Source organism: Phoca vitulina, unplaced genomic scaffold, assembly GCF_004348235.1.
Source record: "Phoca vitulina isolate PV1807 unplaced genomic scaffold, GSC_HSeal_1.0 scaffold27, whole genome shotgun sequence".
NCBI classification, from domain to species: Eukaryota; Metazoa; Chordata; class Mammalia; order Carnivora; family Phocidae; genus Phoca; species Phoca vitulina.
In genome coordinates, this window is record NW_022589730.1 from 257,819 (window position 1) to 283,017 (window position 25,199).

General features: G+C 43.7%; 2 protein-coding genes across 7 annotated transcripts; one reads left to right on the top strand and one right to left on the bottom strand.

Annotated features, from left to right (window-relative positions):
- The first annotated feature begins 4 nt into the window (after positions 1 to 4).
- TXNL4A (thioredoxin like 4A) lies at positions 5 to 13,203 on the top strand. 6 transcript variants are annotated; one of them, XM_032422634.1, is made up of 4 exons: positions 5 to 84; positions 361 to 573; positions 9,799 to 9,902; positions 12,785 to 13,203. In XM_032422634.1, the coding sequence occupies exons 2-4, from the start codon at positions 421 to 423 to the stop codon at positions 12,954 to 12,956; spliced, it is 429 nt and encodes a 142-aa protein (XP_032278525.1). In that variant the 5' UTR covers positions 5 to 84; positions 361 to 420; the 3' UTR covers positions 12,957 to 13,203. The 6 variants fall into 6 exon arrangements, with proteins under 6 accessions (XP_032278525.1, XP_032278526.1, XP_032278527.1 ...); XM_032422635.1 differs by having other exon boundaries at positions 15 to 84; positions 388 to 573; XM_032422636.1 differs by having other exon boundaries at positions 17 to 84; positions 358 to 573.
- Positions 13,204 to 20,471: 7,268 nt separating this feature from the next.
- Positions 20,472 to 25,041, bottom strand: HSBP1L1 (heat shock factor binding protein 1 like 1). Its single transcript, XM_032422720.1, has 4 exons — positions 24,981 to 25,041; positions 23,847 to 23,913; positions 22,708 to 22,802; positions 20,472 to 20,491 (listed from the first exon to the last, which is right to left on the bottom strand). The coding sequence occupies exons 1-4, from the start codon at positions 25,029 to 25,031 to the stop codon at positions 20,486 to 20,488; spliced, it is 219 nt and encodes a 72-aa protein (XP_032278611.1). The 5' UTR covers positions 25,032 to 25,041; the 3' UTR covers positions 20,472 to 20,485.
- Between the last annotated feature and the right edge of the window lie 158 nt (positions 25,042 to 25,199).

A 25,199-nucleotide genomic window follows, 5' to 3' on the forward strand; every position in this document is an offset into this window, starting at 1 on the left:
CACGCTTTCGTCGGCGCGCACGCAGCGTCCGGCACGCGTACACGCTTGGAAGGACCGCAGCGCGGGACGCTGTAGTCCGTAGAGGTGCGAGCGAAGGCCGGTGGGGGGGCCGGGGGGCAAGGGGGCTGGGAGGGAGGGAGGGGGCGGGAGCCGAAGGAGGCGGGAGGCGGTCGCCAGGGGTCTCAGCGCCGGGGCTGGGGTCTGCGGGCGTCCTCTCAGTCCCGTCCCCCTTCAGGGGTAGCGCTCAGGGGTTGGGCTGGGGGTGGGGGGTGGTGGCGAGGCCCCCATGGCCCCGGCCCCGCCCCTCAGTGGGACCGAGGGGCGCGGGCGGGGTGACGCTCAGCCGCCCTTGCCCAGCAGTCCGCGGGAAGGAGCGGGTGCCCGCAGTTCTCCTCGCAGCCCCCCGGACCCGCCTCCGAGATGTCGTATATGCTCCCGCACTTGCACAACGGCTGGCAGGTGGATCAGGCCATCCTTTCGGAGGAGGACCGCGTGGTGGTCATTCGCTTTGGGCACGACTGGGACCCCACCTGCATGAAGATGGACGAGGTGCTCTACAGTATAGCCGAGAAGGTAACGCAGCCCGGCCGCTGCGCGTGGCATTCCGGGTCAGCCTCGGTGGCGGTCGGTTCCCTCCGCCTGGCCTGTCGGCAGAGTTTCAGAGTGCGGTCACACGTGCGTCCCGGCTCCTTGTTCACGCCTTCCTTTCTAACGCGCAGCCCGTTCAGCAGAGACGCTGTACGCATTAGCTTCTGCCTTCTTCTGGGCGAGGTTCCGTCGACTTTCTGGTTTTAAAGAGGTTCATGATTCCTCCTCTGCAGGGCCAAGAACAAAACACACTTCGAGACTTTGGCAAGAACGATGGAGTTTACTTAAACTGCTTAGTTTAAAAGGATTGTCCACTTTGGGTACATTGTTTCTTGTGTTTGTGAAGCAGAACATTCCTGCTAAGCGGATGGTAAACCCTGTTACTTTTCTTCTGGTCTTTTCCCCTCCATACTCTTTGTAAGTCACTTGATTTATAGCTTCCAGTGATTCAGTTGCAGGAGATGTTAGGAGAAAATAAAATTGTGCTCCTGATTTTTAGTATTAGTACTGTAGCTTGTCCTGGTGCTTGTTTGCTGATAAGGGAAGTGCCGTCCTTGGCACTGCTATGTAACCAGGGCTTAGTGCTTTTCTGTAGTTTCTTCGTGGTGATTTGAAGATAACTTTAATTTGGAGTTTTGCAATTGTAGCAATAGGACAAAGAGCAAATACATTATGGTGTTAATAAAATATCTAACATTGATATTCCATAGATAATTTGAGAGGTCATTTTAATGAAGAGTAAAAGTAATGGAAACATTGAAGCCATGTTTTCTTTCAGAGGAATAAGGGGTTAAAATAACTTGGTAGGTAGTAACAGATGTAAGGATATATCTTGTATTTAGGAAAGGAAAATTTGTCTGACCTTCTGGGACATCTGGGGGGCTCAGTCAGTAGAGCGTGAGACTCTTGATCTTCGGGTCCTGAGTTCGAGCCCCACATTGGGGTTAGTTTACTTAAAAAACAAACAACTAACCTTGCTAATTTTTACTCTGTCCTATTTGGTAGAAGAGGCAAAGTGCGGCATGGGTGGTGGCATTGGGAACACAAGAGACCGTTCTTCCGTGTCAGTCATCATGAGCATCACTTGGAATACTTGTGAAGTGCATCTCAGAGGTTCTGATTCTGTTGGTCTGGGGTGAGGTCCAGAAACAGCCCTTTTAAGAAGCTGCCCTGGGAATTCTGATGTGACTTTGAAAAACCCCTCGACGGAGGTCAGGATTAGAGTAGGCATGCTGTGGTTACCAGCCATTCCCTTCTTCTTCCTCAAGGAGCTTGAGGAGGTGCCTGGGGAACTCGGGAGAGCAGCAGTTTCCTGACACTGGGGATCCTCCCACTTGGGGTCAGAAGTCATAACTGAAGTGGTGCCAGGAAATCATTTACGCCTTGCTTAGGTTATAGTGGTCAAGGGCAGATACTGCCGAGGTCAGTGAGGAACTGCCCACAAGCACTTTTCTGAGAAGCACACTGCTGCTCTATTCGCTTTGAAATAACTTAGGGTGTGTGTTCTGAGTTCTACGTTGCAGGTGGTGGTATAAACATCAGGTGACGACCAGCTCCCCCTGCCCTCAGCGCAAGGTCAGGATGCTTAGAGATGAGGTGGTCATTTGGCTCTTCACCTCTGAGCAAAACCAGCAAAATGCTCTTAGCTAGGAGACAGATTTTGTGTGTTAACATAAGCTTTTAGGGACTTTTATAGGAGTCTTTTCTCATCCCTTTATGTCGTTATAGACTGAATCTCTGTATCGTTGGTGGACGCACTCTTTTTTGGTATTGACCCTATTGATAAGAACAGCTTAACTGGGCTCACTTTGAGTATTTTTCTTTGTTTTTTTTTTTAAGGTACTTTTCCTTTTGTCCAAAAATTTTAATAAACTTTTAATAAAATATTATTACAGTACAGTTATTAAAAATGCAAACTTGAAACGCATCACAAGTTTATTGCTTTATTTTCTTCTTAGTATAAAGGCAAAATAAGAGTTTATAATTCTGGAAGCCCTTTTTGGGGAAGCTCAAGAGGAATTTTTGAAATTTAAGGTTTTAGTATAAAGAACAACTTAACTCTATTTAAAAATCTCCCTCTGCAGAAATGGCAGATGGTGGGGGATCTTCCTTATCTTGTTACGAGCCCTGTTTGGATACCCCAGCTGTTTTAAAGTGAGTAAAAGTTCCCCTGTTTAGGCTGGACTTGATTCGATTGTTTCTCCTGGAATGTGTGTTGACTTGCTTGGCAGCGCCAGCCCCCAGACCCCCCCCTCACGCTGGGTTAATTTTGAGCTGCACTGAAAACCTAAGAGATCTACGAGACAATTTTATAGATGTCTGGAATTTGGTAGAGTGATAATAACAAAGTTTCCTGTTCAGCAGCTGATTTTATGCGCAGCCTCAAAGAGAGACTGTTTTGTGTACCTCTGAGCTATCTTGCCATTTTGTAGGAACAGTTTGTCACAGCTCATCCCATGATGGGAAGGAATAAATGGGACATTTAATTTTTGTGTGTTAAAAAAAACCCATACAAATAGAGTTTAAAATATGCAAAACCTCAATGATATCATTGACTCGTGATCATACATTCTAATAAAGTTGTATATAAGACAACTATATGTATGGAACTTTTGGAAATGATTTTAAGGGATCATTCTTAAGCGTTGCATAAAGTAAATCGAACCTTATTGGAAGTTGATGTACAGTCAAATGAGGTATCTCATAAGGGCCAAGAAAATGCGTATGTTTGCTATGGATTTGTGTTTCTGGGTATGACAGCCTTGGAGCTAGCAGCAAGCTATGAGGGGCAGGATGGAGTGCTGGCTAAGAGTAGGGACCAAGCTAGCTCCTGCTACTTACTCCCATATGATCTTAAGTAACTTGTCTCTGTGCCTCATTTTACTCATCTGTAAGAAAAGGACAATAGTGCCTAACCTGTACGGTAGTCGTGAGGAGAGAATTAATAGAACAGACTTCTGGAACACTTCTGTCACATGGCAAGTAACATATTACGTAATCATTAGCCACTGTTATCAGCATCATCATTCACATCACAAAATTTGCAGGAGTTATTGTGATAGAGCTAATCGGGCAAATAGTTTGGGAAAATAAAGTTACCATGCAGTTTTTTGATGGCTTTGACATGAATCACCTAAAAAATGGCTCTTCAGAAATAAAATACATAGTGGCAATTGACAGTCCAGAACATGTTTTTCCAGCATTTTATGTGGGTTCTTGGCTGGAGGAGGAGCTCTATTTAGAAGGTTGGAATGGTGGTATACTGTGCTGGCCTTCAGTCTTAGTGATTCGCATGAGTTACTTTCACTTGGAGACAGGTCATGTAGAAGGACTGCTAAACAGCTTAATCAGTGACCTGCTGAAGAAAAAGGAGTGTGCTTATAAAATGTGTAGGCAACAGGGCTGGAAAGGATGTTTACTATTATAAATGATCAGCAACTTGATAATAGAAACAAAATTTGTACATAGAGTTCTTGGTTTTTAAAAAATACTAGTAACAACCAATTAAAATTACTGCAAACATAGTAGGTAAGATATTATTTTAGATATAGAAGACTTATGCAAATAAGTTTAAAGTACCATTTCAAAAGATGACTCCCATGGGTAGAGAGGCAAAGAACTTAAAAAAGAGGAAATTCTAATGGTTAAGTAAACTTCAGAGCCATACACATTAAAATAGTGTACTATTGTTTCTTAGATATATCAAAGATAAAAAAGGTACTTATTGTGGTGTGGAGAAAGTTAATACTGATATCTTTTTGGAAAGCAGTTTGGCATTGTATGAAAAGCCTTAAGGACTCAGTCACCCTCCCTCTTCAGTAGGCAAACTTGTATGCTCTACAAGACTTTTGCTATAATTTCTAACAAACTGGAAGCACTGACAATCAGTGTCTGATGGTAGGAGAGCATGGTGATGACTGTAATCTCTAGTTTTTGAGCATTTAGACCAGTTACCTTGCCAGGTGGGACACAGACCCCTGACCGTGGTCCCCATGACGACTCCTGAGGTAGGGATGCCAAGTAATTTGTCCAGACTCGGAGATGGACAGTTGGGATTTGAACTGGGAATGTCCTCAGCACTGGATGGAATATTATTTGGCCATTAAAAATGATTTTCTAAGCTTTTTAAATACCATGGGCATTTGTTAATGATGTCAGCTGGAGAAAGCAGGATGTATGTGATTTCCTCACGAGTGAACATGTGGGTCTGGGGAAAGGGAAACACTTCACTGTAAGACACTCATTCTATTAATTTTATTTGACTGTCATATATTTTTAAATTACATAACTTGTTTAAAAAATACTGGGCTGGAGCATCTGGTTGGCTCAGTCAGAAGAGCATGCAACTCTCGATCTTGGGGTCTTGAGTTCAAGCTCCATGTTGGGAGTAGAGTTTACTTAAAAAAAAAAAAAAATTCTGGGCTGGACACATGGCAGTGGTTTTTCCATTCCATTTCTATATTTTCAAAGTGAACATTTTTTAAATGGAGAAAATATAGTAGATACCTAGCTTCATTTCAGTTTTATAAAAAATACACGGGGTTATAGTTAAGCACAGATTCCTTAATGCAAGTGAAATGTTCAGGCAAAATAGTTCAGACCGTGTGGAAGGCATCACGGCAGAAGCCATGTAGCCCGTGTTAGGAGAAGCTTTGACAAATGGAGGCTTTTCCAGAGGAAAAAGACTGGCAGGGAGGCACAGAGTTGGAGGAAGTCCACTCGGTGCTGCCTGGTGGATGCGCGAGCCCTTTCTCTGCAAGTCCGTGAGAACCTCTGTCCAGAAGTGGCACCATCTCTGAAGGCCGGTCTCTTTGAACTATGAACTCAGGATTACATAATTAAGCTCATGCTGTCCAAAAACACATTTTTAGTGACAATAATGTGTTTCTTGCATTCCAAAATACAAGTTTATTGTTAAAGTTCATTCAATAAACATTTACTAGTACTGTGTGAGTCAGGTACTGTTTGGCTCTGAGGACACATCGGTAAAGACACAGACATGGTTCTGAGCCTCACATTTATCTGCAGGACCATAATGTAATTCATGTAGGGGGGAAGAAAATTAAGTACTGGGGTGTCACTTGGTGGTTTACTTCTTCTTCTTTTTTTCTTTTTTTTTAGAGAGAGCAAGTGAGTGAGCAGTAGGAGGGGCAGAGGGAGGGGGAAAGACATTCTCAAGCATTCCCCACTGAGCATGGAGCCCGACATGGGGCTTGATCTCAGGACCCTGAGATCACAACCTGAGCTGAAACCAAGAGTTGGATGCTCAACCTGACTGTGCCACTGAGGTGCCCCTGTTTATTTTACTCCTGAATGAGCTAGAGTTTTCTTACTCACCGTTGGAAGCAAAAGGAAATAGGGCCTGCTCTTAAAGTCTCACTATAAAAACCAGCATTTATAGTATGAAAATTATGTGATATCGTTGAGTTGGGGTAGTTGAATGTCCTCATGAATAAAATAGATGAGATATATTTTGATCACTTTTAAGAGGATGTGGTTTCGTGTGTCAATTTCTGCTTTAACTTGGGAAATTTGGAGGTTCTAGGAACCAGAACTGGTTGGCTAAATAATTCACATTGAGTCAGAAAGGCATCTCGGGCTTCCGTTGGATTGGCAGCTTATGCTTTAGGAGGCAAATGTACGTCTATATGTCTGTTTATACTATAATGTTAATATCTTCATTTTAAATTATGGTATCTTTGTTTTATATGCAAAAAGTAATAATGTATCTCTGCTTAGTGAAATTCAGGTGTAGGCAGAAGGTTAAGAACTCGCAGGGTCACTTTGGCCGGGACAGCTGTGCAGAGGAGCGTGCTGCTATCCTGAGGGATGTGGAAGGAACATTTTGCACAGAGGCTCTTTGGACCAGTGGTGCACAGTGCACATCACCACCCAGCCACCTTCTCTTCTTCCACAAAAGAGGGAGTTGGGGATGGCCGGGGGAGACCCTACCTCTCTACACCTGAGACCCTCAGTGACTTCCCTCTTTTCATAGCCAGGCTCCTTGCAGGGCCTGTCCATACTTAATTCCTTGTGTGGGTCTTGCACGGTCACTGATGACCTTCCAGTAGCCAGAATCACAGATGCCCACAGCCTTCGTCTGACATGAGCTCTCCGGTACTTGACCCGCCGTGGATGGGTCCCTTGACTTGGTTTGTGAGTGTGCCTCCCTGGCCACCCCTGTCCTTCCCTTGGCTCTCCAGTGGGCTGGCTGGACCAGCCACTGCTGGATGCAGACGGCAGTGGTGTCCTTGGCAGAGCCATCCCGGAATTACTTGTAAGACCTTCTCTCTAGATGCTCCTTAGTTTTCTCAAGTCCCCAACCCACTCCTTACTTGGAAACAAACAAGTAAATAACCTGAACTTCTTGGGCCTAGAAGGGCCCTTGTCTGCATTTCCAGGCTCACGTTCCACCTCTGACCCCATGTCCCAGCTGCTGCCTCTGCCCTTTCTTTGTTCTCTCCTGGCATCTTTATCTTGCACAGGCAGCCCTCCTAGCCTGGCACATTCCCCACTCCCCCAGGACCTCCTGCCCTCTTCGGGCAGGCTAATTCCTTCAAGACTTGGGTAGGGAATCCCATCCAGAGGTTGGGCTTTGGAGCCAGATTTGGTGAGTCTCAGCTTTGCTGCTTGCTTCCCTGTGCAGCTTAGAGTCGCTTTGTCTTTCTGAGCCTTAATTTCATTGTACATAAAACATTAATAATGTCTCTATTTGGGGGTGTTAAAAGAATTAGAAATAAGGTGTGTCTTGCACAGAGTGGGCTCTCAGTCTGTGGTGAGGAAAGAGCATGTTCCAGGTTTGGGGGTAAGTGAACTTGACGTGATACTTTGCTTCCCGCTAGAATTCAGAGTGGGGGTTAGATAGACCAGATAGAACAAGAAGGCAAAGGAGATGTAGACTTGTATCTTTAAACAAGTTACTTTTATTCAGTTGCCTCCTGATTATGAAATGTCTATTGAGTTGAGTCCTTATGTTATTTAAAATTTTTTGCATACAGTAAAAAGGACAAAAGTTGTGATTTTACTTTTTTCTAAAGTACATAATTTATAGTCCTGCCCACTGATTTTTAGTCTAATTGAATATTTACATGGTGATTCCATAAGTTAATATTTAATATAATAATTGTTAGTGGTGTTTATTTTGTGCATCAGCCAACAGAGCAAGGCATTGAAGGGATAAAAATGAGTCAGGGTTCCTACCTGACCATTTTGTGTATATTTATACACACTGACCATTTTATGGTCTTAACTTCTGTGCTGCAGTTTCTGTTTTATTTTTAAATAAAATCAGAATACAATTGATGAGTTAACCATGAAAATAAAACTGGGTTCTGGTGGCCTGACCAGCACATTCTCACTGTTGGCACAGGAAACCAGGATTTCAGAGATGGGGATCAACAATATAAAGGTGCTGCATTAAGGCTTTTTGGAAACGGTGTGTAGACAGCGGGCACATGGTGGTGTCAGAGCCCTCACGCAGAGAGCTGCTGCTTGAGGGTTTTTTAGGCTTTCTCCTGACCAGTGCTGTGGGGCAAAAGGAGTCCTCGTTAGATGTAAACTTTTTTTGGTGATGGTGGCTTAAGTTTCTCTGTTAAGTATTTTTTAATAGTCCCCAAAGCAGAGAGGAGCATACCCCTCTGACCCTATTGCTCAGGTTCAGCAGTTCCCAATACTTTGTCAGTCTTGTGTCACCTGACCCCTGACATTTTTTATGCTGCAGTATGTGAAGCAAATCCCAGAAACCACATTATTTCATCTGCAAATTATATTCAGAATTTTAGAATTAGTTTTGTATGCATTTCCTGGGGCTGCAGTAACAAAGCCCCGCAAACTGGGCAGAGGAAACAACAGAAGTCTGTCCTCTCACATTCTGGGGGCCGAGAGTCCCAAACCGAGGCGTCCGCAGGGCCACGCAGCCTCTGAAACCTTCTAGGGAGAATGCCTCCGCACATCCTCCATGCTCTGGAGTCATCCGCCATCTTTGGTGCTCTTGGCTTGTAGATGTCTCGCTCTCTAAAAGTCATCCATGGCCACTTCTCTAAAGGACACCATCCGGAATGGCCGGTCTCATCGTAGCTGATGACATCTGCAAGGACCCTCTTCCAAATAAGGCCACATTAAGGCCACATTCTGAGAACTGGGGGTTAGGACTCCAGCACATCTCTTTGTGTGGGGGACACAACTCAGCCCGTAACGTACAGATTGGTATAAGCTGCCCGGAAGGCACTGAGACAGCATTTATAAGGGCTTTTAAAATGTCACGTCCTTTGTTATATTCTATTTTAGGAATTTATCTTTGGAAATAATGAAATATGTACACAAATTAAGGGTAAGAATGTTCATAGGTGAATAATTGGTATTAATGAAAAATCTGAATTATTTTCATGAAAAATCAGAAAATAATGGAAGAATGGTAAAATAATGACATAACCATTTGATAAAGTATTATGTAGCCATAAATATTGTGTTTGGGGAAAATATATAATTTGTATAAGAGAATGTCCATAATTAAAGCAGGATATAAAATACTGTGGTATGATCACATTTTATTTAAACAGTATAGACAGATTTATATGTCTGTGTGTGTGTGTGTGTGTGTATAACAGAAAAAATGGGAAAGAATTTACTAAAAATATTTGTAGCAGTTAACTCTGGGTGTTGGGATTGGAGGTGATTCTGTTTTATTAATAGTTTTCTGAGTTTTCTAAATCCTGTCTGATGAACTTGGAATTCATGAAAAAAAATGAAAGAATATTTGTTATATGCAATGTTATTTGGAGTACTAGTCTACTCATATTTGTAGGTGTTCAAACCTAAGTGGGAGAAACATATGGCTGAATTCTAAAGGCATGTCTTAAAGCAGTTGTTGATTGTGTGCAATAAAGTATTTGGAAAAGTACAAATTTAGAAAAGTTCATATAGATTATTACTAGATCAGCATGAATAATGTATCTGTGGACATTTTCTGCAGGAGTCCCATAACTTGGTATTCTGAAAATGTGAAAGCAAGGTTAACAGCCAGTTGTCAGGACCCTGAACGTGTTGCATTATCTGCCTGCGTGTTAGCGCTCCTGGGAAAAAAATGTTGGGGAGTTGGTTTGAAAATTGTCCTCTATACACAAATTCTTGTGTTTGTTTTTTAATGTGCTTTTACAGAATAAGAAATTGATGTGTTATTTTATAGGGTTTTTTTCAATCTCTTACTTTTAGGTTAAAAATTTTGCAGTTATTTATCTTGTGGATATTACAGAAGTGCCTGACTTCAACAAAATGTATGAGTTATACGATCCGTGTACTGTCATGTTTTTCTTCAGGTATGTTCTCTTAAAGTTAACACTTCAGTTGAACGTTGTTGGTCTGGAAGTTTGCTGTAATCAAGATATCTTTACATTTGATGGTATTTATGTAATAAAGTTGAGTAACATCATGAGTCAAAAAAAGGTTGTGGAGATTTAATTCGGAAAGAAATCACCATTTGGCATTGTTTTTACTTGTCAAATTTTCTGTTTATTGTTACTACAAAAGTTGACAAATAGCAGTATTAAGCATTAGACATACCCTGTTCCTAACTGGTAGGGAATGTCTGGGTGGATTGTATAGGGTGTGTATTGGCTTTATGTTCTGGGTAACAAATGAGCTCAATGTTCTGTTGCTCAAGTTCGGGCAGGCTCAGTGGGTTTCCTCTCAGGGTCTCACGAGCCCCCAGTCACGGGCTGGGCCCTTATCGGCGCCGTCAGTCGGGGAAGAAGCCACTGGCTCATTGGGTTGTTGGCTGAATGCAGTTCCCTGTGTTCAGGGGCCTGAGGTCGCTGACTCCTTGTTGGCTGTATGCTGGGCCCTCCCTGCTCCTGGAGGCCCTTCCATCTCCAGAGCCTGCACCATCTCTGCAATTTCCTGTTCTGCTTCTACGAGGCTGTGAATGGAATAGACTCACCCAAATAATCCAGGATTATCTCCTTACTTTAAAGTCAGTTGACTAGTAACCTTCAAGACATCTGCCAGACTCCATTTGTCTGTAACGTCACTGATGGCTGGCGTCTCATCACATCACAGTCCCAGGGACGAGGGCAGGAACTTCATGGGGTTGAATTTAGGATTTTGTCTACCATGGTCTGCCCTCTGGCTCCAAAGATTCACGTCCTTCCCATATGCAAAATCAGGTATGGATGAGGCTTCTTCGGCTCCTGGACACCCCTTATCTGTGGCCCCAGCTCTCCCAGTACACAGTGTGGGACAGCATAGGAGATAGGTCTGGTTTTTCAAGGGGACGTGAGAAAGAAGGGGCTGACACCCCAGCCCTGGGAGGGTTCTGCCTGGGCTTTCCTGCCTTTTCCAGGAAAGGTGTGTGCAGCTGGGCCATTTTTCAGCCTACTGCAGCCAGTAGCATTTTGGGGTTCTGTCATCTCCCTTTCACTGCACCGTCGGTCCCCTGCAGCCCAAGTCCCTGTCCTGGGCGTCTGCGAAGATCCGGGAGGCACACCGTTCCTCACTTCGGAGCTTTCCTGGGCTTCCGCTCAAGGTCGTGTGGCCTCTTCCATGTCTCTGCCATTTCTGCATTGCAGCATATTCTGCCATCTGGAGGGGCTGGGACTTCATTCTTTCTGTTAGCGGTTCTTACGCCACATTGTCTGTCCACAGCAGGGAGAAAGCAGGCAGCCCCTTCAAGACTTGGCTGTTTCCTCAGGTGCACATCCAGGTGCATCCTTACGACTTCTGCTTTCCCCAGAAGCAGGACAGTGGCCCTGATGTCCTGCCCCCAAGGAACAAGGGCCCCTTTCCTCCATCCCCAGCAGTGCATTCCTTCCTTCCTTTGGAGCCCACACCAGCCGTGCTCCCCAAGTCCGTGTTTCTACTAACAGGCTCTTCAAAGCAGTCTAGGTCTTTTCTGTCATGCTGCTCAAAATTCTCCCCAAACCCTTCAGGTGCGACTGGTGAGGGCCATCTTGGGTCCAGCCTCCCACTGCCTGTGGCCAGCCTGACCTAGGCACAGTGGACGCTGTGGTGGAGGAGGCTGCAGAAAGAAGGCGCTGGATGCTGGTGTGTTAGGTCTGGCGCTGCTCTCAGAAGAGAAGACGAACCTCCTTCCACTCTTTCTAAGACAAGGCGCATCAGTACTTAAGTTAATTTTCTCACCAAATGCGTATATTGAGTCCTGCCAGGTTTTGTGGTCTAGCGACAGGACATTAAGTCAGATAAGACAGGGTTCCTGCCATCACCAAACTGCACGGATTGGCAACAGCTGAGTAAATGAGCAAAGGGAAACAGGTGCCAGAGGACGGGTATTTATAGAGACAGAAGTACTGAGTCAGCGTGGCGGGAGCTGAAGGACATCTGGAGGAAGTTTAGAATGAGCTCGTGCATTCCAGGGGGCGGGCACACGGGCATGAAAAGTCAGGCCATATCAGGGGAACCTGTAAGAACGTGGTGGCTGACAGGTGATGGAGGGAGGAACAAGGTCCAGAACCCCAGATTCCTGGGCCCGAGTGAGGATGTGCAATGTTATCCTGAAAGTAAATGTTTGCAGCAGAGAAGAAACATCAAATTTGCCTTTTGGATGCTCACTCTGGTTGGAAGGCGGCCAGACCGGAGACTTCAGGATGGAGTACTTCGTTCTTGTAGAAGTGAAAAGTTAAATAAATGAAAACTAATCTTCAACAAACTTGGAAAAATTAGTGCACCAAGGACAACAAGGGTTAATATCTTTGTAAAGTACACATATAAATTCATTTTAAAAAGTAGCCTCTTAAAAAATAAATTTGTAAAGTATCATCTACTTCCCTAATTGTAGAATTGCAAAATATACTGACTTCACAATTAGGACTTTATTATTAATAAAGTGGTACACTAGGCACTCACAAGACCACCATGAAAAACTCATATTGTATTTCCTAGGTAAATTAGTAACAACCCTCTGGAAAACAGTTTCACTTTCCAAGTGACTGAAACTGTCCTGTAGGGTGTTTGTCCTAAGGGAGTAGCTAAACAGAAGACTTGCACCGTCCATGGCGAGCATTTTTAAAATAGTATTTAGGTTGTTTCCATCTTCTAAATCGTGGTGGATCCTCTTGACTGTGTGTGTTCTTAACTGATGTTAAACAAGAGCTTGTGATGGTGGGAAACAGAAGGCATTTTTTTTCACGGAACTCTTTTTTAGAAGGATTTTTGTGAGCATTGACCCCCTGTCTCCTCTTTGCAGGAACAAGCACATCATGATTGACCTGGGTACTGGTAACAACAACAAGATCAACTGGGCCATGGAAGACAAACAGGAAATGATAGACATCATCGAGACTGTGTACCGGGGCGCCCGGAAAGGTCGCGGCCTGGTCGTGTCTCCAAAGGACTACTCCACGAAGTACAGATACTGAGCTCAGCCCAGCCTCCATGCACAGAAATGGTGTGCAGTTGTTTTCATGTGGAAATATTGGAAACTATTTAAAGCCTTAGAGAAAGCGTTTGGAAGAGAATACGAAGATGAAGGGGTTGGAGGGTCTTTGCAATAAGGGTTGCATGGCCTCAACTCTTCGCCTGCCTGGCCGTTGTATTTTTATATTAGCAAATATCTGTAAATATTTAGCTGAAATAAATAAAATATGCAGTGATGGAAAGTCATAATTGCTTGTTTTTTAAGAAACTTGCCATACAGATTACTGATTTTGGCGGTCCGAAATTACTTGTCATCTTTCCCATTGGAGTGGAATTCAGGTGTATGTCCTGTGGGGCCAGTGTGTTTGGTTCGCCCGGCGGTGGGGATCCGTGTGAGCTTCCCAGGGCTGCCGTAACAAAGAGGCCCAGACTGGGTGACAACGGACGTGAGCTGTGTTGCAAATCTGAAGGCAAGAACTCCAGATCCAGGGGTGGTCGGGGTGGTTCCTTTGGGGCTGTGATGGAGAATCTCTGCTCCCTACTCCTCTCCCAGATTCTGCTAGTTTCTGGCAATCTTTGGCATCCTTTGGCTTGGTGCTTCACCCCAGTCCTGGCCTTCATCTTCACATGGCCTTCTCCCTGTGTCTGTGTCCAAATTTCCTCTTCTTATAAGGACACTGGTCATTGGAGAGGGCCACCCTGCAGCAGCGTGACCTCACCTTAACTACTTACATCTGTGATGACCCTTCTCCAAATAAGGCACATTGTGCTGGGGATTACGGCTCCCGACATCGCGGGGCGCCTGGGGGGCTCAGTCGGTGAAGTGTCTGCCTTCAGCTCAGGTCACGATCCCAAGGTCCCGGGATTAAGCCCTGCGTTGGGCTCCCTGCTCAGCGGGGAGTCTGTTTCTGCCTCTGCCGCTCCCCCTGCTTGTGCTCGCTCTCTGTCAAATAAATAAAATCTTAAAAAAAAAACCAAAAACCTCCTGACATAGGAATATACGGGGTTGGGGGGGCACAGTTCAACCCACAACAGAATCCAAAGGCTTGAGTTCAGAAAGAATATACACTTGGGGAAAAAAGTGTCTTATTCTGGTTATAAAAACAGTGCAATAAAATAATGATTCTTGGAGTTTTCTTTTTAAATATGAAGAGTAAGGGTTGTTTCTTATTCCTCCTAAGATCGTATCTAATCTACTGAAGCGGACTGTATTTTCTGTAGAAACCATGACCCTTCGGTACATGCAGTTAGTTTCCTTGTCACAGTCTTGAGTTTCTCTTGCCCCAGCAGCATGTTGGTGGGTGGGTGGTCGGGAACTTCCCAGGCACATCTTGTGCACACAGGCTCTGTTGTGAAAACTCCGTCTTCTCTCAAGTGAGGAGGGGTAGTGTCTGCTATCCCGTGTGTGTCTTAGAGCAGTGCCTGGTGGCCCTTGGTGGTGTGAAAGCAGTCTGCCATGGCCAGGCTGGCCGACTGGCTGAAACACAAGTACAGACCAGCAAGTACAAACGAGGTGTGCTTTAAGTGGATTTAAAATTCAAATGCAAATCCTCAGCTTTGTTGCTGCAGCCTTAATTTTCCCATTTACAAAATTTCCCACATCAAATGAGGGGCTAGTGGAAAAATCTCGGTGACCCCAAGTACCTGGCATATGATAGACATTCAGTATTCTACTTCTGGCATTTCTCCAAGATAGAACAAACAGCCAAGGATCACATGAAAAACTCACTAGTATTACTCATCAAGCAAATGCAAATCAAAGCCTGGAGATGCCAGTTCACACCCGCTGGGGTGGGTGTGCATAGATCCAGAGGGTCCAATTATTACAAGTGTCAAGGGCATGGAGTATTGTTAGCCTCATACACTGCTGGTGGAGAGGTAGAACGGGGAACCCTCTGGAAAACAGTTTGGCGGTTCCTCAAAAAATAAAATAGGGAACTACCATTTGACCCAGCAATGTCAGTCCTAAGTACATACCCAGGAGAACTAAACACGTCTGTCCACACGAACTTGGACAGAACATTGGTGGCAGCATTATTCATAATAGCTGAAATGAGGCGACAACTCACATGTCCATCAACTGCAGAATGGATAAACAAAATGTGGTGCACCCATACAATGGAATATTATTTGGGCATAAGAAATGAAGTATGGATGTAGGCTACAGCATGGTGAACCTTGAAAACATGAGCGTAAGTGAAAGAGCCTAGGCACTACATACTGTATGATTCCATTTTTATGAAATATCCGGAATAAGCAAATTCATAGAGACAGAAAGTAGATTAGTGGTTGCTTAAAACTAGGGGGAGGGGGAAAGAGGGAGGCAATTGCTATGGGTATGGGGTTTCTTCTGGAGATAATTAAAATGTCCTAAGACTGGGCGCCTGGGTGGCTCAGTTGGTTAAGCGACTGCCTTCGGCTCGGGTCATGATCCTGGAGTCCCTGGATCGAGTCCCGCATCGGGCTTCCTGCTCGGCAGGGAATCTGCTTCGTCCTCTGACCCTATCCCCTCTCAGGTGTTCTCTCTCTCTCATTCTCTCTCTCTCAAATAAATAAATAAAATCTTTAAAAAAAAAAAAAATAAAATGTCCTAAGACTGATTATGGTTATGGTTGTACACATCTGTGGATATGCCAAAAACCATTGAATTGTATGTGTTAATTGGGTGAATTGTATAGCATGTGAATTATATCTTATTGATAAAGCTTTATTAGCTGTTAAAAAAATAAGCAAAAAATTACACTCCACATTTGTAAACTTACCCTGTAGTTACCATAAATTTGTTGTATTTATAAGTTTATATCTTATTATTATGTACCTACTGTCTACCTCACCCTGAACTTAGTGATTTACAAGCCATTTTCTCAAATCCTTCCAACCACCTGCCAGGTAGTTTGCAGAGAAGAGAACTAAAGCTTAGTTTGCCCAGAGTTACAACTCATTCAGAGGACATGAATTCAAACCTAGATCTGCATGGCTACCAAACCTTGCCTCATTGCTGCACCATGTTGCTTTATTCAAGCTGAAATTAACTAGTGCAGAAAGTATACCAATACCCCTGGTTCTCTGAGCACTGAATGATTTGTTTCCCATTCTCCCCAGGATGGTTTCGTGCAACGTCCAGGAATTAGTCTTGGCAGCTGACACAGAGGCAACAAGCCTAGGAGGTACAGAATATATTCAGGGATGCGTTAAGTAATCAAGTACCCTAAGGAAACTGACACAGAGGAGATAGGCAAGAGTGTTTATTGCAGGATTACTTGGAAACAATTATTAGTCAAATGGAAAACAAAATTCAAAGGGTTATTACACAGCTGCTAGTGACTGAAGTAGAGCTACACACATCGACATAGATGAATTTCAAACTACTAAATGGAGAAGCTAGGTACAGAAAGATACCATGGCAGGATGTCATTTACTTACAGTTTTCAGACGTTCAAAACAAAGATCTGAAACGTTAAAACCACCAGCAACCTTGTGTGTTTGCAGTAGATTGTTATGTGTGGGTCCCTACGGTAGACTGCCTCTTTCCTACTGTTCTGAGCCCATGCAGAGAAGAAACGAGGAGTTCCGAGCACTGACAGAATCAAAGCTACAACTACCCTAAAAACCACTCACTGATGTTAACAAAACTACACCCAGAGTTTGGTTCTTCAGGTTACTCAGTTAAAATATAGGATATGTTCATGTCCTCACCAGGTTTCTTATCTGAAAGTTGAGGTGCTAGTTGGGAAAGTTTGATGTCTTGAAAATCATAATGGGGAACTTTGGGAGGACTCACTTTATATGGGTGCCATTTTGAATCGTTTTTTCTACATTATTTTTATTAATTGCTTTTAAAATATATCTGGTTTTAGTACTCTTTTGTGGCATTTTTACATTTATCGTCAAAAGCTATACAAAGAACACCAACAGTGTCTTAGTGAGATTTGTATTGCCTTGCACACTGTATTGGGGCAACATCCCACTAGTCTTCCCCAGCCACTGCGATAGCTCACGTCCTCCATCTGGCCTTTGATTCTCTTGTTCGGTGAAGTGGTTAAGCTCTCACACATCTCCATGGACAAAAAGCACCATATAAAAGATTGCGAAGTATTTTTAAACTCTTGAAATTCATTAATTAATTTACTTAAAAAAAAAGTTTGAGTAGCTCCTGGGCCCCAGAGCTGAGCAAAATCAATCTGGTTTCTGGCTGCCCTGTGAAGATAACCAAATGATCACATAAAAAGTGAACTTACAATGGTGGTAGTCAATAGGTAGAGTGCTAGAAGATCATATAAAAAGTAGATCTGACCCAGATGGGGATTCAGGGAAACACGTCTGAGGAATTTATTTTCAAGTTGAGATGAGATATTGAAAAGCTAACTAAGTGGGTGTAGGGGTAATTGCATTCCAGAAGGGGACCTGCAGGATCAAAGGCCCGTGGTGGGAGGGAGGTGGGCTTGTCTGAGAACGGGGGCGTGGTTGGGTAGAGTGGGCACAGGTTGCAGTGGGCACAGATGGGAGGCTTTGCCTTGGGAACCAGGTGTAACATGACCAAATTTTAGTTCTGAGAAGATCTTTCTGCCCCTTGGAGGAGCTAAAAGGGGGTTTGGGAAGAGAGTTAAAAGCCTATGGTGATAGATCAGGCAAGAGACCACGGTTGTAAAGAAAGGAGATTAAATGTGAGAATTTAAAACTTCAGACAATTGCATCCAGAACTGCTGACTTACAAATTAAGCCCTTTATTATTAAACTTGATGTTTTCATAAGTTCCCAAATTTTGAGTTAAATGAATTTTAAGTTACAAGTATATGAATGTAGCATTTGATATTGAATTCACAACATTTTACTTAAGTATTCTATGAGTAAACTGCTTGCTACTAAAGTTTCATATAAATCTAGTTTATATTAGAATAAGTGTGTTTAAGCACATGTAAATCCATCTACTACTTTCCCCTTTTTCCTTACGGAAGCATTTTGATCTTTTAAATATATGTGACAGGGTACTGGAAAATAGCAATCCTTTATAAAAATGGTAGGAAGATGTTAAAACAGGTATGATATTATAGAACGCCAAATAACCTCTACAGGTAGGTGTCTGTGGTTTGAGTGAATAAGTGAGATGTTAAATGTCAGACTATGAAAGGGGACCAGCTTGGAACTTTCTTTAGAAAGAAGTTAGTACTTTTTTTGGCAGCATAAATGTTTTTATTTCATCTTTTAAGTAGGTTCCACACCCAATGTGGGGCTTGAACTCATGACTCTGAGATCAAGAATTGCATGCTCTACCAACTGAGCCAGCCAGGCACCCCTAATATTTTTATTTTAGTTTAATAACTAATAGAAGCTTTCACCCCCCCTCCCCCCGCTTTTTAAAGAAGATTTTATTTGTTTATTTTGAGAGATAGTGCGAGCAGGGGGAGGGGCAGAGGGAGAGGGAGAGAGAAATCCCAAGCAGACTTCCCTCTGAGTGCAGAGTCCGTCGCGGAGCTTGATCCCACCACCCTGAGATCACGACCTGAGCCCACTGAGCCACCCAGGTACCTAGAAGCTTTCTTTTCTACTTACTTAATTTCTTAAAAATCCTGGATTTTGAATTGAGATCTATGTTATTAATGAGGACTCAAATCTGTTTGGTTTACTTCAATTCAAATATCCACTTTAGTTTCTGCTGAAATTATAATAGCAGCTAAGATGCTTTGAGATTTTTTGGAGGGGCTCCTGGGTGGCATTGTCGGTTGAGCGTCTGCCTTCGGCTCAGGTCATGGTCCCAGGGTCCTGGGATCGAGCCCCACATCGGGCTCCCCACTCTGCAGGAAGCCTGCTTCTCCCTCTCCCACTCCCCCTGCTTATGTTCCCTCTCTCACTCTATCAAATAAATAAAATCTTAAAAAAGAAAAGATGCTTTGAGATTTTTCACATAATCCAATGGAACTACCATGATTTTAAATCACCAAGAATACTGAATTTAAATGATGCCATTTTAAAACTTCGGATTATAAAAAGAAAGACATGGGGTACCTGGGTGGCTTAGTCGGTTAAGCGTCTGCCTTCAACTCAGGTCATGATCCCAGGGTCCTGGGATCGAGCCCCGCATCGGGCTCCCTGCTCAGCGGGGAGCCTGCTTCTCCCTCTCCCTCTGCCTGCCGATCCCCCTGCTTGTGCTCTCTCTCTCTCTCTCTCTCTCAGATAAATAAATAAAATCTTTAAAAAATAAAAATAAAATAAAAAAAGAAAGACATGCACCACTGTTGGGAGTACAAAATGACACTTCCTTTCTTAGATGCATTTGACTAAATGTACTTGGCCTTCAGTCACACTTCTGACCCTAATGAAATGTGCACAGAATTCATGGTAACAATGCTCCTTACAGCATTATTTATAATAGCAAGAAAGTGGGAAGTAGCCTCAATGTCCAAGGGATAGTTATGGGAAAGTTTAAATTATTACAGCCATATGATAGAATAGTAGTCAGCCATTAAAAAAAAAAAAAAAGTATGAAAAGTGTATGAAATTTTCACATGGAAAAAATGTTTATGATATGAAAAGGGAACAGGATATGAGATGATAAACAACATGATCACCCATATATAAAATTGTATGCACAGTGGTTAATTCTAAATTGTAGAATTCTGGGTGATTTTGACTTTTGTATGAAGAATAAGATTTATCGCATATGCAGGAATAATGTTATTTTTTACAACGAGAGCCTATTACCAACCCCTTTTTAGATGATCATAGCTCTATTTTACTTTGGCTTAGAGAGGTAAATTGGACAATTATTTGATTGTCTCTATATAACCTACAAAATAAACTAAGTGTATCTTTGTGCTTCTCTTAGGTAACAACCTCTATAGGAGCGGAGTGGGTGAGGTTGACCTCAGAACTGAACACCGAGCTCCTGGATACACTGTTTTCTTGGGTTTCGTTTGGTTTCGAGAACATTGCTATCCAAATCTGTTTGAACTAGACAGATTAAAATGAGTCTTCTCAAACACTCTGTGACTGGAAAAGCTGGGTTGGAATGCAGTTATTTAAAAAGCAATATCAGGGCGCCTGGGTGGCTCAGTTGGTTAAGCGACTGCCTTCGGCTCAGGTCATGATCCTGGAGTCCCAGGATCGAGTCCCGCATCGGGCTCCCTGCTCGGCAGGGAGTCTGCTTCTCCCTCTCCCACTCCCCCCTCTTGTGCTCTCTCTCTCTCTCACTCTCTCTCTCAAATAAAAAAAAAAAAAATCTTTAAAAAGCAATATCAATCAGAAAACAGCTTATGATGTTTTTTAAAAAGATCCATATAAAACTTAATTCAGGAAAAAAAAATGCTTTTCTCCCATGACTTATAAATACGAGGTATGCCTTGAAAAATTTTACAACCATCTTTGTTAATCACTTTCTGAATTATGTTCTTATTGGATTGTTTGTTCTTTTAATCTTTCATTTTATTAGAATGAATTTTTAAATTAAGTAGTAAAAATCAGAACTCATGCAGATTATTATTTAAAAAGTACAGTTTTGATTTTATCACATTTTCAAGTGACCAGTCTACCGTCCTCAGGTCTGTAAGAAAAAAATTTGAAAGAGGTAATGGTTGATTTATATACCAATTAATGTACAGTTAAATAAACTGGAATCCAAAGCTTTTAATAAAAATACCTTAATTTCCTATAATTATTAAAACATTTGTGGATAGGAAAAATTCAGTACATAGAAGAACATAAATGTTAAATGCTTTTCCTTTTCCACAGATGGAGTCAGTGTGGATTCACAACCCGAGGTGACTACACAGTGTGTACTCGAGACAACAAAACACTGCTTCTGCATCGATATCCCGTCGCTGTGACTAACCATCCCGAGTACCTGGGAGAGAACACCCATGACAATACGCTGCCTCTCTGCATGGAATTAACTGCAGGAGAGGGGCCACAGTGCCATTTAATGGGGACACGGACAAACTTAGAACGTTTTCAACATTTTGGGAGTCACCGATTCTGCCTCCTCCCCCTCCCCCTCCCCACAACAGGAACACGGGTTTTAGGGGTGTGCAGAATCCCCTCAAGTCCCCGGCACAAGCCCTCTGTGAACCCTGACCTAGTGCAACCAACCAACACAGATTTATCCAAACATCTCAATTTATTTAGGTCTTTCTATTCATTTAAAAGGCAGTACCCCTTTTAAACAAACTTGGATATCTGACTTCTCATGCTGCATGCGCATCAAACGGTGAGCTTTCCACATCTACTTAATCATTTAACTTGATGCCGAATATTTCGTGGTTTTAACCAAGTTTAAAACAGCAGCTGGATCTGGGTGATGAAGGGAAGGGCCCAGGTTCCTGGGCTGCCACCCCCAGCCTGCAGTGGGCAGTGTCTGCCCTCAGGCTCCCCTCTTATCACCAAATCAGCCCTGCGGGAGGAGGGCTTGGCTGGGAGGCTGGGGAGGCTGAGGCCTCAGGGCAGGTGGGACCGGAAGCACCCCGAACGCACCCTAGAGACAGAGTGCCCCCTGCAGTGTTTTGCAGCTCCTAAGCATCAGGGCATGGCTTCCCATTACCTTTTTCACCAGAATACCAGATGTAGATATTTAGAAGTCGCTGAGAGGTGAACCGGCCCTGATTTAGCAGGTTAAGTATGGATCATTTGCCCGCTGACTTAGGATAACAATTGTAAAAGAAAATGGGAGAACAAAGGCACCTAACTATTCACTCAAAATATGCTTATATAATCAGAATATTATGGAAATAAAATATGGGTAAGTATCTTCATAAAATAAAGTTGTGTCTCTCCATATGTCATGTGGACATAAATCCAGTCTGAGACCTGAAGCCAAGCATGTATTTGCATCTTCAAGATTAAGTGTGATAGGGCGCCTGGGTGGCTCAGTCGTTAAGCGTCTGCCTTCGGCTCAGGTCATGATCCCAGGGTCCTGGGATCGAGCCCCGCATCGGGCTCCCTGCTCCACGGGAAGCCTGCTTCTCCCTCTCCCTCTCCCACTCCCCCTGCTTGTGTTCCTGCTCTCGCTATCTCTGTCTCTGTCAAATAAATAAATAAAATCTTAAAAAAAAAAAAAAAAGATTAAGTGTGATATTTCACTGGAAAAGAAATGTTTGCATTGTGGGGGCCAGGGTGGGACCCTCAGGAACCACCATGAAACTGAGGGCTTAATGCACACACATCTTCTTTAAATGGTTATGTAAATATATTGTCTCAAACAGAAACTACTAGTTATACTCCCCAATCTCTAATTCATACTAACTTGTGTTTTTTGTTTTTTTTTAAAGATTTTATTTATTTATTTGAGACAGAGAGAATGAGAGAGAGAGAGCACATGAGAGGGGTGAGGGTCATAGGGAGAAGCAGACTCCCTGCCGAGCAGGGAGCCCGATGCGGGACTTGATCCAGGGACTCCAGGATCATGACCTGAGCCGAAGGCAGTCGCTTAACCAACTGAGCCACCCAGGCGCCCCTAACTTGTGTTTTGATTGAAGACTAACTTGAGGGGTGGTGGTGAAAAGTAGTTTAATAAAAGCCAATTTTTAAATAATAGAGCTTGTCATTTAAAATGTACACTTTAAGGAATTATGACTAGGAGTGTCCCAGTTAGTCTATTTAGAAAAGAGCATTGTAAATGTCTTTTATTATTCCTGAAGGTTTTCCATGTAGTACAAAGGCAGTAATCCCCACAGTGAACAAATATGGGATTGTATTTTTCAAGATGAAAGCAATCAAAAGATACGCAAAAGGCAAATACATTTAGTTTCCTAATGATGATCTTACCGTTTGTTCTTTAATAGAATTTTCAATCCCAGCTTGCACCATTAGGTCATTTACATTCTTCTGTAAATCCTCAATGCGATTTCCCATTTCTTCCAGTACAACGTTAAGGAGAACTGTACATGGGGTCCAGAGCACCAGCCAGAAGGCCCTGAAAGACCCTGCTTCGAACTGCACCTACTCATCAAGGCGACTGATAAAAATGCCCCAGCAGTGCAACTTTTAAAATGAGGGGGTCAAACACTGCATGTACTAACACCTTCGGGTCAGTGCAAATTAACTATTTCCCTGAGGTTTTTGCAGTGTGTCTTTAACCTCTGAGCTGTGAGCTCGGTCCTGAAAACTTGGCTCCCCTTGTGTACATACACACACAGGGACATGAGATGGTCTGGTATGTTTATGTTTTAACCAAACTCTATAATGAGTATGTATATATAATGGAACTTAAATTCTGTTTAAAACCAACTTTCCTACAGTTTAATTTTATCATGTTTAAGAATATTTTTTTTCCCTATGGGAACCCATCTACAGAATCACAATTTGAAGTAAGTGGTTCCATATGCAAATACTTTGCATATATTTTCTATGGAATGAATTTAATTGTGTAAAGTAAGCTCTAGCTCGCCAAGTCTTAGGGCAGATGTTACCATTATCTGGCTTTGCTTGAAGTGGAAACAAACTTTCTACTCTAATTCTGTTTGAAATCATGTCTTAACAAAATGGTGAGAGGCTAAAGTTGCAAAACAAAACAAAGGTCGGGAGAGCCATTTATCGTACCCTATGTTGAAGACATTCTGTATTATGTTTGCAAGTTTTGGATTGCTTGGTAGAGTATAAATGTTATTCAGCAGACTACCCAGATTTATTTAGGGCTTGGTGGAAATGCCCCACTGGGTAGTATTGTGCATTGTGTCCTTGTATTTTATCATTGTCATACAAAATGCCCTCTATTGCTGGCCACGGGGGAAGTAAGTACCTGTGAATGGTAATGACTACATCAGGGAACCATGGGAGGGCACAAATGTAAACACCAGGAAATCCTAGGTCAACAATTATCCACTAGCAGCAGACAAAAAGGTATTCCAGGATAATTTCAGAGTTCAAAAGCATCACAGTATTTGTTATAAGATAGAAAAGGATATTTCTGAGGTTTAATGTTGCAGTCAGAGCTTGAAAATGTTCTTGAAGTTCCTGAAATAGATTTTCTGCCTGAAAAAATAAACCATAGGACAACTGAATGTAATATTTACTTTTTTTTGGTCTCTTGATGTCTCAAATTTAATTAAATTAGATCTATCGCCTTCCTGGTTTTTGTTTGTTTGTTTGTTTGTTTTTAATATTTACTCTTGATGTAGGGCATTTTAGCATCATGGAATAGAATCATCCTATTTAGTTAGTTAGATTTTTGACAAGGTGCCAAGGCCTTTCAAGTCAAAGGGTAAGGAAAATCTCTTCAAAATAGTGCTGGAACAATAAGATAGCCGAACACAGGCCTGACCCTTACCTCACACCGTACACAAAAATTAACTCAAAATGATCATACACCTAAATGTCAGCACTAAAACTACCAAATGTCCAGGAGGTAACACAGGAGGATGCCTTAAAACTTTGGGTCCCTCCGAGAATTCCTGAGGAGCGCTGACCCAGCACCCAGAGCACCTGCCCGCGGGCATTGCACCTGCCCCCCACCCTCCACCGTGGGCTACTCAGTAGCGGGGTGGGGGTTGCGGATGCTGTGTAACAGCCCTTAGAGCAACACCAGTGCTGTTACTGACCACAAACCGCATCTCTACGCTGCTTTCCTCGTACCGTGTCTGCAGCTCCCTGCTCACACCCGTGTGCTATCTCCACTGCAGAGGTGAGAAAGCAGAGGCGGGGATCAAGCTAGAACCTGCCTTTACACAGGGAGACGCTGCGGCGCCTTCAATCAGTAGCGGTTTCCCCCAGAGGGTTTTCGGTTTTTTTAACGGTTGTCAGGAATATGTAGACTGCGGTATGTACAACATCTAACAAATCCTTTTCAAGAAGACAAACCAACCAGCCTTTCGATGTGGCTTCCTGACTCGCAGCGTCGGCGTCTGATGCGCGAGCTCCCGCGGCAAATAGGAAGCGGGAAGGGGTGGGGGCGCGAAGGGCTTGCGGGGGCGGGGGGCTGCCCGAGTCCCCAGCCACGCCCACCCATCCCTAGCCACGCCCACCGTCGACCCGCCCTCGGTCCCCGAGGCGGTGCAGGTGCGGAGGGACGCGGAGGAGGGCAGGGAGGGGACCCCACTCACCGCGTCGCGCAGCGCGTCCCCGCCGGGGGCTTTGGGTCCCCGCGCGTCCATGTCGAGTGGGTCCCAGTGGGCCGGGTGGTTCCGGGTAGTCCCGTGGGCCCGGTGGGTCCCGTGGGCCCGGGTGGTCCCAGGGGGCCGGGTGGTTCCGGGTGGGCCGGGTGGTTCCTGGTGGGCCCGGTGGTTCCTGGTGGGTCTGGTGGGCCCGGTGGGTCCCGTCGG